This window comes from Scylla paramamosain, chromosome 8 (genome assembly GCF_035594125.1).
Source record: "Scylla paramamosain isolate STU-SP2022 chromosome 8, ASM3559412v1, whole genome shotgun sequence".
Taxonomy (NCBI): domain Eukaryota; kingdom Metazoa; phylum Arthropoda; class Malacostraca; order Decapoda; family Portunidae; genus Scylla; species Scylla paramamosain.
In genome coordinates, this window is record NC_087158.1 from 3303954 (window position 1) to 3318907 (window position 14954).

Sequence of the window (14954 nt, forward strand, 5' to 3'; positions counted from 1 at the left end):
CGAGGATGTTCAGTGTAGAAGAGGGGGACAGTTGAGCGTCATTGAAGAAGAGGGGATAGTTGTCTGGAAGGTTGTGTCGAGTTGATAGATAGAAGAATTGAGTTTTTGAAGCATTGAACAGTACCAAGTTTGCTCTGCCCCAATCAGAAATTTTAGAGAGATCGAAAGTCAGGTGTTCTCTGGCTTTCCTACGTGAACTGTTTACTTCCTGAAGGGTTGGATGTCTAGGAAAAGACGTGGGAAAGTGCTGGGTGGTATCATCAGCGTAGGAGTGGATAGGACAAGAAGTTTGGTTTAGATTATTAATGAATAATAGGAAGAGAGTGGGTGACTGGACAGAACCCTGAGGAACACTACTGTTAGCAGATTTAGAAGAACAGTGACCGTCTACCACAGCAGCAATAGAATGGTCAGAAAGGAAACTTGAGATGAAGTTACAGAAAGATAGAAGCCGTAGGAGGGTGGTATGGAAATCAAAGCTTTGTGCCAGACTCTATCAAAAACTTTTGATATGTCTAAGGCAACAGCAAAAGTTTCACCAAAATCTCTAAAAGAGAATGGCCAAGATTCAGTAAGAAAAGCCAGAAGATCACCAGTACAGCGGCCTTGACAGACCCCATACTGGCGATTAGATAGAAGGTTGTGACGTGATAGATATTTAAGAATCTTCCTGTTGAGGATAGATGCAAAAACTTTTGATAGGCAGGAAATTAAAGAAATAGGACTGTAGTTTGAGTTATTAGAACGATCACCATTTTTAGGGAACAGGCTGAATGTAGGCAAACTTCCAGCAAGAAGGAAAGGTAGATGTTCACAGACAGAGTTGAAAGAGTTTGACTAGGCAAGGTGCAAGAACGGAGGCGCAGTTTAAGAGAACAATAGGAGGGACCCCATCAGGTCCATAAGCCTTCCGAAGGTTTATGCCACCAAGGGTATGGAAAACATCATTCCGAAAAATTTTAATAGGTAACATGAAGCAGTCAGAGGGTGTAGAAGAGGGAAGAACAAGCCCAGAATCGTCCAACGTAGAGTTTTTAGCAAAGGTCTGAGCCAAGAGTTCAGCTTTAGAAATAGATGTGATAGCAGTGGTGCCATCTGGTTGAAATAGAGGAGGGAAAGAAGAAGAAGCAAAGTTATTGGAGATATTTTTGGCTAAATGCCAGAAATCACGAGGGGAGTTAGATCTTGAAAGGTTTTGACATTTTCTGTTAATGAAGGATTTTTTGGCTAGTTGGAGAACAGACTTGGCATGGTTCCGGGCAGAAATATAAAAGTGCATAAGATTCAGGTGATGGAAGGCTTAAGTACCTTTTGTGGGCCACCTCTCTATCATGTATAGCACGAGAACAAGCTGTGTTAAAACAAGGTTTAGAAGGTTTAGGACGAGAAAAAGAGTGAGGAATGTACGCCTCCATGCCAGACACTATCACCTCTGTTATGCGTTCAGCACACAAAGACGGGTCTCTGACACGGAAGCAGTAGTCATTCCAAGGAAAATCAGCAAAATACCTCCTCAGGTCCCCCCAACTAGCAGAGGCAAAACGCCAGAGGCACCTTCGCTTAGGGGGATCCTGAGGAGGGATTGGAGCGATAGGACAAGATATAGATATGAGATTGTGATCGGAGGAGCCCAACGGAGAAGAAAGGGTGACAGCATAAGCAGAGCGATTAGAGGTCAGGAAAAGGTCAAGAATGTTGGGCGTATCTCCAAGACGGTCAGGAATACGGGTAGGGTGTTGCACCAATTGTTCTACGTCATGGAGGATAGCAAAGTTGTAGGCTAGTTCGCCATGATGGTCAGTGAAGGGAGAGGAAAGCCAAAGCTGGTGGTGAACACTGAAGTCTCCAAGAATGGAGATCTCTGCGAAAGGAACAGGGTCAGAATGTGCTCCACTTTGGAAGTTAAGTAGTCAAAGAATTTCTTATAGTCAGAGGAGTTAGGTGAGAGGTATACAACACAGATAAATTTAAATGAGAGGACTCTGTAGTCGTAGCAAGATGGTGGAAAACTCGGAAGATTCAAGAACGTGGGCACGAGAGCAGGTTAAGTCATTGCGCACATAAACGCAGCATCCAGCTTTGGATCGAAAATGAGGATAGAGAAAGTAGGAGGGAACAGAAAAGAGGCTACTGTCAGTTGCCTCAGACACCTGAGTTTCAGTGAGGAAAAGAAGATGAGGTTTAGAAGAGAAGAGGTGGTGTCCTACAGTTTGAAAATGAGATATTAGACCGCGAATGTTGCAGAAGTTAATGAAGAAAAAGTTGAGGGGGGTGTCAAGACACTTAGGGTCGTCAACAGAAAGGCAGTCCGACCTGGGGACATTTACGGTCCCCTCCCCAGATGGGGACTCCGAGGCTGGTGTAGGAGTCGCCATGATGATTTTAAAATTTTTGAGTGAAGGGTGTGTGTGTTATTAGGTGCTTGTAGTTTTGTGTGAAGGAAGAGAGTTGTCTTTAGAGGGCAGGCTGTGACTGCCCCCTTGTGTTGTGAGACACAAAGGGAAACGTTCAGTGAGGTCACAGCTGGGTTTAATGATAAGTTCACAGCACCCCCTGAACAGTGCTTTAGACCTCACTGGGAGTAATTATCGTTTCGGCAGGTGTCTACTGCCTCCACTATATTCACCATAACTGCTCTTCTGATCTTGCTAACCATGCCTCCCCTCCTCCCACGGCCTTGCTGCACAAGACATTCTTCTTTCTCTCACCCCTATTCTGTTCACCTCTCTAATGCAAGAGTTAACCAGTATTTTCAATTATTCATTCCTTTCTTTGGTAAACTCTGGAAATCCCTGCCTGCTTCTGTATTTTTTCCTTCCTACAGCTTGAACTCTTTCAAGAGGGAGGTTTCAAATTTCGATGATTCTCTAGACATGTCTTTGGGACTGGTACCTCAGTGGGATATTTATCTTTTCCTCTTCTTTTTTTTTTGTTTCCCTTGGCCGGTGACCCTCTTACGTAAAAAAAAATATGGAATTTCTGTATATTATTGCATTGTTTATATGTTTATTCCTTTATTTATTTGCTTGTTTATTAGCTTTATTCTTTAACATTTTGTTTTTATCATGTAATATCACTTATTAATATATTTATTCTCACTCGGCAGTGTTCCTTATCAGCTTTATCACTTTTTTTTCATTTTTATTTTCTTACAACCTTCTTTTTCTCATTTCCTTTCTTTCTTGAGGTATATTTTTAATGGTATATATATATATATATATATATATATATATATATATATATATATATATATATATATATATATATATATATATATATATATATATATATATATATATATATATATATAAACGGAATATTCTTCAGCACACCTTAAGCCCCAAAGTTGACGAATACGAGAAAGTCTATTGTAAGGATAAGAATAAGTTAAAATTATAACGAGACAAATGAACAGCGCAGCAGAGTGGCGCAGTGGAAGCGTGCTGGGCCCATAACCCAGAGGTCCGTGGATCGAAACCACGCTCTGCTAACAAGGAAAAGCTTCTCTTTATTATTATTACACGCCCAAAGTAGTGTGGAGGAGTCAGTTGCTCTAACCCCCTAGAAGTAGCAGCAGAGTGGCGCAGTGGAAGCGTGCTGGGCCCATAACCCAGAGGTCCGTGGATCGAAACCACGCTCTGCTAATCTGACGGTAGTTTTTTGGGGCGGCCGTGGTACAGTGGCATCGACTGGGCACGGGTTCCTGTTTGTCTCGGCTGGAGGTTAGGAGGGGCACCTACTCCGCTCTAAGGGACTTAACCTGCTTTCGTGCCCACGCTCTTGAATCTTCCGAGTTTTCCACCATCTGGCTACGACTACAGAGTCACTATCAAACTAAATTTATCTGTGCTGTATACCTCTCACCTAACTCCTCTGACTATAAGAAATTCTTTGACTACTTAACTTCCAAAGTGGAGCACATTCTGACCCTCTTCCCTTTTGCAGAGATCTCCATTCTTGGAGACTTCAATGTTCACCACCAGCTTTGGCTTTCCTCTCCCTTCACTGACCATCCTGGTGAACTAGACTTCAATTTTGCTATCCTCCACGACCTAGAGCAATTGGTGCAACACCCTACTCGTATTCCTGACCGTCTTGGAGATACGCCCAACATTCTTGACCTTTTCTTAACCTCTAATGCTTCTGCTTATGTTGTTACCCTCTCTTCTCCGTTGGGCTCCTCCGATCACAATCTCATATCTGTATCTTGTTCTATTGCTCCAATTCCTCCTCAGGATCCCCCTAAGTGGAGGTGCCTCTGGCGTTTCATCTCTGGTAGTTGGGGGGACCTGAAGAGGTATTTTGCTGATTTTCCTTGGAATGACTACTGCTTCCGTGTCAGAGACCTGTCTCTGTGTGTCTAGCGCATAACAGAGGTGATAGTGTCTGGCATGGAGGCGTACATTCCTCACTCTTTTTCTCGACCTAAACCTTCCAAATCTTGGTTTAACACAGCTTATTCTCGTGCTATACATGATAGCGAAGTGGCCCACAAAAGGTACTTAAGCCATCCATCACCAGAATCTCATGTGCTCTATATTTCTGCCCAAAACCATGCCAAGTTTGTTCTCCAATTAGCCAAAAAATCCTTCATTAATAGAAAGTGTCAAAACCTTTCAAGATCTAACTCTCCCTCGTGACTTCTGGCATCTAGCCAAAAATATCTCCAGTAACTTTGTTTCTTCTTCTTTCCCTCCTCTATTTCAACCAGATGGCACCACTGCTATCACATCTCTCTCTCTAAAGCTGAACTCTTGGCTCATACCTTTGCTAAAAACTCTACGTTGGACGATTCTGGGGTTGTTCCTCCCTCTCCTCCACCCTCTGACTACTTCATGCCACCTATTAAAATTCTTCGTAATGATGTTTTCCATGCCCTCGCTGGCCTAAACTCTCGGAAGGCTTATGGACCTGATGGGGTCTCTCCTATTGTTCTCCGAAACTGTGCCTCCGTGCTTGCACCTTGCCTAGTCAAACTCTTTCAGCTCTGTCTGTCAACATCTAGCTTTCCTTCTTGCTGGAAGTTTGCCTACATTCAACCCGTTCCTAAAAAAACGGTGACCGTTCTAATCCCTCAAATTACCGTCCTATTGCTTTAATTTCCTGCCTATCTAAAGTTTTTGAATCTATCCTCAACAGGAAGATTCTTAAACATCTATCACTTCACAACCTTCTATCTGATCACCAGTATGGGTTCCGTCAAGGCCGCTGTACTGGTGATCTTCTGGCTTTCCTTACTGAGTCTTGGTCATCCTCTTTTAGAGATTTTGGTGAAACTTTTGCTGTTGCCTTGGAGATATCAAAAGCTTTTGATAGAGTCTGGCACAAAGCTTTGATTTCCAAACTACCCTCCTACGGTTTCTATCCTTCTCTCTGTAACTTCATCTCAAGTTTCCTTTCTGACCGTTCTATTGCTGCTGTGGTAGACGGTCACTATTCTTCTCCTAAATCTATTAACAGTGGTGTTCCTCAGGGTTCTGTCCTGTCACCCACTCTCTTGTTATTATTCATTAATGATCTTCTAAACCAAACTTCTTGTCCTATCCACTCCTACGCTGATGATACCACCCTGCACTTTTCCACGTCTTTTCATAGACGTCCAACCCTTCAGGAGGTAAACATATCACGCAGGGAAGCCACAGAACGCTTGACTTCTGATCTTTCTAAAATTTCTGATTGGGGCAGAGCAAATTGGTATTGTTCAATGCCTCAAAAACTCAATTCCTCCATCCATCAACTCGACACAACCTTCCAGACCCTCTTCTTCAATGACACTCAACTGTCCCCCTCTTATACTCGTACACTGAACATCCTCGGTCTGTCCTTTACTTATAATCTAAACTGGAAACTTCACATCTCATCTCTAGCTAAAACAGCTTCTATGAAGTTAGGCGTTCTGAGACGTCTCCGCCAGTTTTTCTCATCCCCCCAGCTGCTAACTCTATACAAGGGCCTTATCCGTCCATGTATGAAGTATGCTTCACATGTCTGGGGGGGGTTCCACTCATACTGGTCTTCTAGACAGGGTGGAATCAAAAGCTTTTCGTCTCATCAACTCCTCTCCTCTAACTGACTGTCTTCAGTCTCTCTCTCACCGCCGCAATGTTGCATATCTAGCTGTCTTCTACCGCTATTTTCATGCTAACTGCTCTTCTGATCTTGCTAACTGCATGCCTCCCCTCCTTCCGCGACCTCGCTGCACAAGACTTTCTTCTTTCTCTCACCCCTATTCTGTCCACCTCTCTAACGCAAGAGTTAACCAGTATTCTCAATCATTCATCCCTTTCTCTGGTAAACTCTGTAACTCCCTGCCTACTTCTGTATTTCCACCTTCCTATGACTTGAATTCCTTCAAGAGGGAGGTTTCAAGACACTTATTCATCAATTTTTGACCACTGCTTTGACCCTTTTGTGGGACTACCATTTCAGTGGGCATTTTTTTTATTGGATTTTTGTTGCCCTTGGCCAGTGTCCTTCCTACATAAAAAAAAAAAAAATAGCAAGAGATACAACACTGCGGCGATGAGAAAGAGACTGAAGACAGTCAGTTAGAGAAGAAGAGTTGATAAGACGAAAAGTTTTTGATTCACCCTGTCTAAAATAGCGATATATGTGAAGCATATTCCATAGATGAACGGATAAGGCCCCTGTACAGAGTTAGCAGTTTGGGGGGGGGGTTAGAAAAACTGAACTAGAAAAAAGACGAAAAGAAAAGAAGAATCAATATTCATTGTGTGTAGAAAGAAAGAAAAAACAGAAAAAAAAAACTTACTCTTCCGGACGTTCTGTGGTGGTGAGGGAGGGAAGGAAGGAGGAGGAAAAGGAAGAAGAGAAAAATGTGGAGGAGAACGTAGACTCCATGGAAGGAAAGAAAGAATGGGAGACAGACGATAACGATGTGGAATAGGACACAAAGGAGGAAGACGAAGGAGAGTTAGTACTAGAGAAGGAAGAGAAGGTGGAGGGGAAGGAGGAGGAAGGGAACGATGTGGAGGAGTTGCATCCCTCATCTGAGAAGGGGAGTGTCGTTGGCGGCGGGCTGAAGAGCATGGCGCCCACACACACCCACATGTTGAAGGCGAGAGACACGCCCAAACCCACAGCACCGCCCTGTAGGAGGAGGAAGAGAAGGAGGAGGAGGAGGAGGAGGAGGAGGAGGAGGAGGAGGAGGAGGAGGAGGAGGAAAATAATAATGATAATGATAATGATGATGATGATAATAATAATAATAATAATAATAATAATAATAATAATAATAATAATAATAATAATAATAATAATAATAATAATAATAGCAACAATAACAATAATGACAACAACAACAACAACAACAACAACAACAACAACAACAACAACAACAACAACAACAATTATAATAATAATAATAATAATAATAATAATAATAATAATAATAATAATGATAATAATAATAACAATAATAATACAAAGAAGAACAACAAGAACAAGAAGAACAAGAACCAGAAAAAAGCGAGAAGAGAAAGAAAAAAAATAAGGAAACCAAAGACTAAAGGAGAAAAAGAAGAGAAACAACAACAACAACAACAACAACAATAACAGCAACAAAATCACAACCACCACCACCACTCCACTCGACTCACCGTCTTATTGGCGAAGGGGCAGCACATCCCCAGCAGGAAGAGGCCGAGCAGCGGGGCGTTGATGGTGCCCAAGATGGTCTGCGCCGCCTGGAACACGCCGCCCACCCACGTGCACGCCAGACCTGAGACCATGCCCGCCACGCCTATCACCACGCCTGCAGGCCAGGAGGAGGGAAGGGTGAGGCTACTGAATGAGGAGGAGGAGGACGCGATGCTACTGCAGGAGGAGGAAGAGGAAGAGGACGTGACGCTACTTCATGAAAAAGGAAGAGGAAGAGGAGGAGGACGTGACACAACTGCAGGAGGAGGAGGAGGAGGAGGAGGAGGAGGAGAGAGATGATACTACTGTTGGAGGAGGAGAAAGAAGATGACGCTACTGCAGGAGGATGATAAGGGAGAGGAAGAGGAGGAGGAGAACGTGGCTCTACTTCTGAAGGAGGAGGACGTGGGGCTACTGCAGAAGGAGGAAAAGAAGAAAAAGGAAAAGAAAGAGGAAAGAAGAAATAATCACAGCAGAAGGAAAGAGAGAGAAAAAAAAAAAAACAGTGGACAAGGGCACTACAGAAGAAGGAGACTCACTCACTGCCACGTTGACCAGGGGGCGCCGCTCCTCTCTCAGCGCCGCCACACACGCCGCGTCCCTGAAGATGCCCTCCCATAGCACGGCGGCCACACCGTTGATTTGGGAGGAGTAGGTGCTGCGGGGGGAGAGAGAGAGAGAGAGAGAGAGAGAGAGAGAGAGAGAGAGAGAGAGAGAGAGAGAGAGAGAGAGAGAGAGAGAGAGAGAGAGAGAGAGAGAGAGAGAGAGAGAGTTAAACACACCCTTTCTATTCCTCTTATCTTCTTGTATACTTTTCCTTCACAATAGTTTCCTCCTCCCTTCTTTCTTCCTTTCTTTCCAGTACATTTCTTCCTCTGTTTTGTTTTGTCCTCCTCTAGGCCAGGTCTACTATAGTACCTGAACCGATCCGTGAATTCACAGACAATTAATGTTGTCATTACGTACTGTACTGATTAAATCATGGACACATCTAAAAATAGATTTTAAAGACTGATAGACTGCGCAGATTTTTGTCATCACAGACCGATAAATTCGTGGACACATTTGTTAATTATTGATGAGTTTCTGAAGGCATATTTTATGTCCTGACTGCATTCTGCTGCATGCTGTGTAAAGTACGTGACCAATACTGAAAAACTGCAGGGGGTGCATTAGATGAAAAAGGATGAGAACCTCTGGCCTAACTCAGGGCTAACCCAACTTGATTCAATGAAACCCAAACCTAACCTAACCAAACCTATCCCAGTTCCCCAGCGTAGAGAGGCCATGAAGAGTTAACCTAACCTAACTCAAAACCAAACCATACCAAACGTAAACCTAAACCAAAACCAATCCTAACTTAACCTTTTTCTTTTTTTATGTAGGAGTGACACTGGCCAAGGGCAACAAAAATCTAATAAAAAAAATGCCCACTGAAATGCCAGTCCCATAAAAGGGTCAAAGCAGTGGTCAAAAATTGATGAATAAGTGTCTTGAAACCTCCCTCTTAAAGGAATTCAAGTCATAGGAAGGTGGAAATACAGAAGCAGGCAGGGAGTTCCAGAGTTTACCAGAGAAAGGGATGAATGATTGAGAATACTGGTTAACTCTTGCGTTAGAGAGGTGGACAGAATAGGGGTGAGAGAAGGAAGAAAGTCTTGTGCAGCGAGGCCGCGGAAGGAGGGGAGGCATGCAGTTAGCAAGATCAGAAGAGCAGTTTGCATGAAAATAGCGGTAGAAGACAGCTAGATATGCAACATTGCGGCGGTGAGAGAGAGACTGAAGACAGTCAGTTAGAGGAGAGGAGTTGATGAGACGAAAAGCTTTTGATTCCACCCTGTCTAGAAGAGCAGTATGAGTGGAACCTCCCCAGACATGTGAAGCATACTCCATACATGGACGGATAAGGCCCTTGTACAGAGTTAGCAGCTGGGGGGGTGAGAAAAACTGGCGGAGACGTCTCAGAACACCTAACTTCATGGAAGCTGTTTTAGCTAGAGATGAGATGTGAAGTTTCCAGTTCAGATTATAAGTAAAGGACAGACCGAGGATGTTCAGTGTATAAGAGGGGGACAGTTGAGTGTCATTGAAGAAGAGGGGATAGTTGTCTGGAAGGTTGTGTCGAGTTGATAGATGGAGGAATTGAGTTTTTGAGGCATTGAACAATACCAAGTTTGCTCTGCCCCAATCAGAAATTTTAGAAAGATCAGAAGTCAAGCGTTCTGTGGCTTCCCTGCGTGATATGTTTACCTCCTGAAGGGTTGGATGTCTATGAAAAGACGTGGAAAAGTGCAGGGTGGTATCATCAGCGTAGGAGTGGATAGGACAAGAAGTTCGGTTTAGAAGATCATTAATGAATAATAACAAGAGAGTGGGTTACAGGACAGAACCCTGAGGAACACCACTGTTAATAGATTTAGGAGAAGAACAGTGACCGTCTACCACAGCAGCAATAGAACGGTCAGAAAGGAAACTTGAGATGAAGTAACAGAGAGAAGGATAGAAACCGTAGGAGGGTAGTTTGGAAATCAAAGCTTTGTGCCAGACTCTATCAAAAGTTTTTGATATGTCCAAGGCAACAGCAAAAGTTTCACCAAAATTTAACCTAACCAACCTCAGTCCCCCGGCATAGAGGGAGGCCATGAAGAGCCCCGCAACGCCATAAAGGCTGGAGAGGCGGTCCATCACGTAGAAAGGCACGATCTGATCAGCCTTCTGGATCGCCCCCGTCGCCAGGGGATCGCAGGTGGCGTACACGGCGAAGATAGCTATGCCCATCAGGTTGCAGCAGGAGACCACAGTGAGGAGGACAGCGAGGTTGAGGTAGTGAGCCCTGTGGTGGAGATGGTAAGGATCCAGGGATTGATGAAACCTTACACTGAACACAAGAACATAAGGAAATAAGGGAAGATACAAGAAGCCTACACGTGGCAGTCCCAGTATCAAACATACCTACCCATTTCCACCTATCATACCCAACCACAAATTTATCAAATCTTTTAAAGTTCCCTCATGACTCAATACTAACAGTCTGATTACGGAGATTATTCCATTCATCTATCACTGCATTCACTGGAGAATCGTAGGATGTATGGTGATAAGACAAATATATTTAAATGGGTTAAAGGACCGCCGTGGTACAGCGGTCCTCAGGTGCGCGGGTTCGAATCCTGTCCAAAGTTAGGAAGAGCATCCACTCGAGGTAACGGTTCCCAAATGCCTAAATCAAAAAAGTCCTTCGTTATGAAGCATCGTGTGTGTGTGTGTGTGTGTGTGTGTGTGTGTGTGTGTGTGTGTGTGTGTGTGTGTGTGTGTGTGTGTGTGTGTGTGTGTGTGTCCCTTTTACACAAACGTATCTAGTATTTGCTATTATTTCTAATCTCTCTCACACTCTTTCTCATACTCTCCATATCATTATCAACCACGAGTCCTACACATGGCAATTCCCTTAAGAAAAAAAATAAATAAATAAACGAACATACCAAACATAACATCACATCATGACTCGTGAGAACTAACACCTAAGAACCTAACCTCACTCACCCAACGGCCTTGTTCCACGTGGCCACCGAGCAAACACGCTGCACCTGAGCCTGGCCCGTCCCAAACAGCACCAGAGGGAGGAAGTAGCCTTGCACGGTGACCAACCACAGGCTATGACGCTGCAGGGGATTCGGGTCCACGCTGCAGGAGGAGGAGGGTTGTGAGAGGGAGGGAAAGCTGAGGGGTGGTGTTGTAAAGGAGTGGGGGGAGTAAGGGGTGATAGTAGGGATTGGCAAGGATGGGAAGGAATGTGTGAATGGTGAGGATTGGCACGGAATGGTAAGAGAAGGGAAGGTAAAGGAAAGGGAAGGAGAAGAAGGGAAGGGGAGAAAATATAGGAAAAAAGAGAGAAAGTGGAAGAAAATAGAAGAAAGAAGAGGAAAAATGAAAGAAAGGGAAGGGAAGGGAAGGGAAGGGAAGGGAAGGGAAGGGAAGGGAAGGGAAGGAAAAGGAAGGAAGGAAAAAGAAAAATGAGGGGAAAGGAAAGGGAAGGGAATACAAAAAAAGAAAAAAATACAAAGGAAAACCAAACAGCAACAGACTTTTAGGTCCTTGCAAGGCTGTTTGATAACTACTTCTAACTAGCTATAGGGCAAAGAGACAGGACAGCACAGCAAAAGGCTCCTCCCTACCACCACTCCCTCCAGCTTGCGCTGGCATGAAAATAGTTGGGAAAAATACCATGCAGTATGGAAAAACTGACGTGGAATTTTCATAGGAAAAGATGAAAGGAAGTTCAATTATTCACCGTACGTTGGATTCTATACGCCTATCTGAAAGTGAACACATTAATAATAAAACTGGTGTCTGTAAAATAAAAGAATGATTTTAGTAACTGCAGTTTTATGTGTAATTATTCGGAGAAGAAGAGAGCTTGTTGTGGATTAACTTTGAAGTATTTCTATTTTATTTTTAAAGGATTCAATTGAATTACTGTTTACGGTTTCTATAGCAAGTTTTTTCCAGATATTTACTCTGCGATTAAAGAAAATGCTTCGCCTCGAGGAATTTAAAACGTTTGGATGTAATCTTGAATCCATTATTTCGTGTTAGGTTAGAATAATCAATGATGAAATATTTATTAACGTGAAAGTTGCTATAACCTTTAAAAATTTTGAACACTTCCTGCATTTCGTTAAGCTAAATACGATTAGTTCTTCCAGTCGTTTCTCAAACGGCTTATTACGCAATCTTGGAATCATTTTAGGAACTCTAGGCTGTATCTTTTCTTATTTTTCAATGTCTTTTTTGTAATACGGTGACCAGAACTGTACACAGTACTCTAGATGAGGGCACACCAGTGAGTTATATAAGGTAGGTATAACTTTTTCTGATTTAAATTCGAAGGTTCTTCCAATGAACCTAATAATTTATTTGCCGTCTTTACTGTTTCTGCGCAGTGTTGACTCAGTTTTAGATCTTTTGACACGACAATACCAAGATCTTTTTCTTTTTCAGCGCTTGACAGTGGCATGTTATTCATTTCACATCTCGCCTGAATATTGTTGCTTCCGATATGTAGAATTTTACACTTTTCTATATTGAATCTCATCTGCCATTTTTCTGCCCAGCTTGTTAGTTTATTGAGGTCACACTGCAGTTCCTGCCATTGTGACACAGACGTTACTTTACTTTTTATTTTGGTGTCGTATACGTATTTACTTATTTTACAATAAATTCCTTCATCCATGTCATTAATGTATATTATAAAAAGTACTGGTCCTAATACAGAGTCTTGAGGAGCGCCGCTATTTACATTATGCCAATCTGACTCTTCCGTTTACTACAATACGCTGTTTTCTGTCAGAAAGCCAGTCTCCCAGTCATTTCAGGTGTCTCTGGCTATGCCGTGAGCTTTTACTTTATTGATAAGTCTCTTATGGGGAACAGTGTCGAAAGCTTTCTGAAAATCAAGACAAATAATATCAACTGCTTTTGTCTCGTCATACGAGTTAAATACTTCATAAAAGAAGTTTAGTAAGTTTGTCAAGCAGAAACGTTTGTTTCTGAAACCGTATTGCGAATCTTTCAGGATTTTCTTTTCTTTTAAGTATTTTAACAATCTTATCTCTGACTATTGTTTCCATCAGCTTGCACACTGCTGAAGTGAGACTGATCAGCCTGTAATTGGCTGGGAGTGACTGATCTCATTTTTAAAGATTGGGGTGACATTTGGGGGACTTTACCCGCTAGTAAAGTTCTATTGAATAATTGAATTGTAAGCGGTTTCACGAGCTCATTTCTTGCTCATTTAAGAAGCCTGGGTGATATCTTGTCTGGCCTGGGCGTTTTGTTTACGTTCATACTGTTCTTGACCGAGAGGATTTCGTTTTCTGTGATGGTGAAGTCAGGCAGCGTGGTGCCTCGTGACTGAGGTGCGAGGGTTGGCAGGCTGCCCTGAACATCTTCAGTTGTGAAAAATAATGAAAAGTAATCGTTCTTGGTGTTCGCCATGTGTACTTCGTTTTCTATTTGTTTGTCATTTTCTGTTATTAATAGACCGATTGATGTTAAAACCTTTACTTTTTACATAGCTGTAAAATTAATTCAGGTTCGTTTTACACGAGTTCACGATCTGAGCTTCAGCAGATTTATTTATTTATATATTTATTCATTTATTTTCTATTTTTTATTTATTTTTTTTAATTCTTTTATTTATTTATTTATTTATTTTATTTTATTTTATTTTATTTATTTATTTTTTATTTTTATTTTTTTTTTTTGCTGCATTTGATCAGCTTTTTAGTTTTTCTACGTAATCTGTCGTGTTCTAATTTTTCATTATTATTTTGTGTTAATTTGTATCTGTGGTACGTTTTTTTGTTAGCCAGAAGACAGCATCTGATTTCATTACTCCACCACTTCTGTTTGGTGTTCTTTATCTTCCGTCTGTTTCGTAGCAGCACACACAAATTCGTGATTTCATTTAACTTTTTAGCGAACACTTCCCATGCTTTGCTAATGTATGATGTTCCCAGCAATTCATTCCTGTCTATGGATGCAAGCTGCATGCGAAGTCTTTCGAAGTTAGCACGCCGACGGTCTGTCACTTTTTCTTTACCTTCGCTTACTTAAGTTTTGTCAAAATTGATGGTTAAAAGTAAGCTAAAATGATCGCTGAAACTAAATTCTGGTCCCAAAAGGAACTTTTCCTGGTTAGCAGAGCGTAGTTTCGATCTACGGACCTCTGGGTTATGGGCCCAGCACGCTTCCACTGCGCCACTCTGCTGTTAATAAAGAACAAAAATATAGAAGTAAAGGAAAAGAAAGAAGAGGAAAGGGAACAGATGGGAAGAGGAGTTATGAAAATTAAAGGAAAGGAAATGGACAGAGAAGGAAAGAATGAAAATAAAGAGAAGGAAAGAAAGATTAATTTCTCTGCCCCACAGGCAACTTCCAGTCATCTAACTATTATCTCTGCTAACATTGTAATTTCTGACCAACGTTGGGGACCTAATCCACAGCCCTGTCCTACCACACCACCCTGACCCCAATGCCACCACAAAGACCCTCCCCAACTCCTCAGTCCCGGTAAACTACAGGCAGATATGTGTTACTCTAGGTGCTTCCGGCGCGACAGAGATAAGGGTGCCTTTAGGTCGCTCTGTATTTCCGCAACAGCCTCGCTGTCCAGACTCTTTCCATCAATTTTCCCTATCACCTGGAAATGATTAAGTTCAGACTGAGGACACACACCCAAGATTCCATCCTGCCGCCTCAGTGGCAAGGTGATGAGCCCCTCCATTACCTCA

The 14954-nt window shown here is 42.5% G+C and overlaps 1 protein-coding gene and 2 non-coding genes across 6 annotated transcripts in view; 2 read left to right on the forward strand and 1 right to left on the reverse strand.

Annotated features, from left to right (window-relative positions):
- Nucleotides 1-14954, reverse strand: part of LOC135102700 (sodium-coupled monocarboxylate transporter 1-like) — a 38568-nt gene that overhangs the window by 16544 nt on the left and 7070 nt on the right. For 3 of the 4 annotated variants that reach the window (XR_010269741.1, XR_010269740.1, XM_064008141.1), the window contains exons 6-10: nt 11203-11343; nt 10274-10492; nt 8199-8317; nt 7620-7774; nt 6773-7110 (exon numbers count right to left, since the gene is read on the reverse strand). Coding sequence is in view for 2 of the 4 variants with exons in the window: in XM_064008141.1 (XP_063864211.1) it covers nt 6773-7110; nt 7620-7774; nt 8199-8317; nt 10274-10492; nt 11203-11343 (972 nt within the window). In the remaining 2 variants the exon portion in view is untranslated. The remainder of the gene's footprint in view (nt 1-6772; nt 7111-7619; nt 7775-8198; nt 8318-10273; nt 10493-11202; nt 11344-14954) is intronic. The other variant, XM_064008142.1, reaches the window with a different exon arrangement.
- On the forward strand, nt 3419-3490 carry Trnam-cau (transfer RNA methionine (anticodon CAU)). Its single transcript has one exon. It is a non-coding gene; the product is annotated as a tRNA-Met (tRNA).
- Nucleotides 3573-3644, forward strand: Trnam-cau (transfer RNA methionine (anticodon CAU)). Its single transcript has one exon. It is a non-coding gene; the product is annotated as a tRNA-Met (tRNA).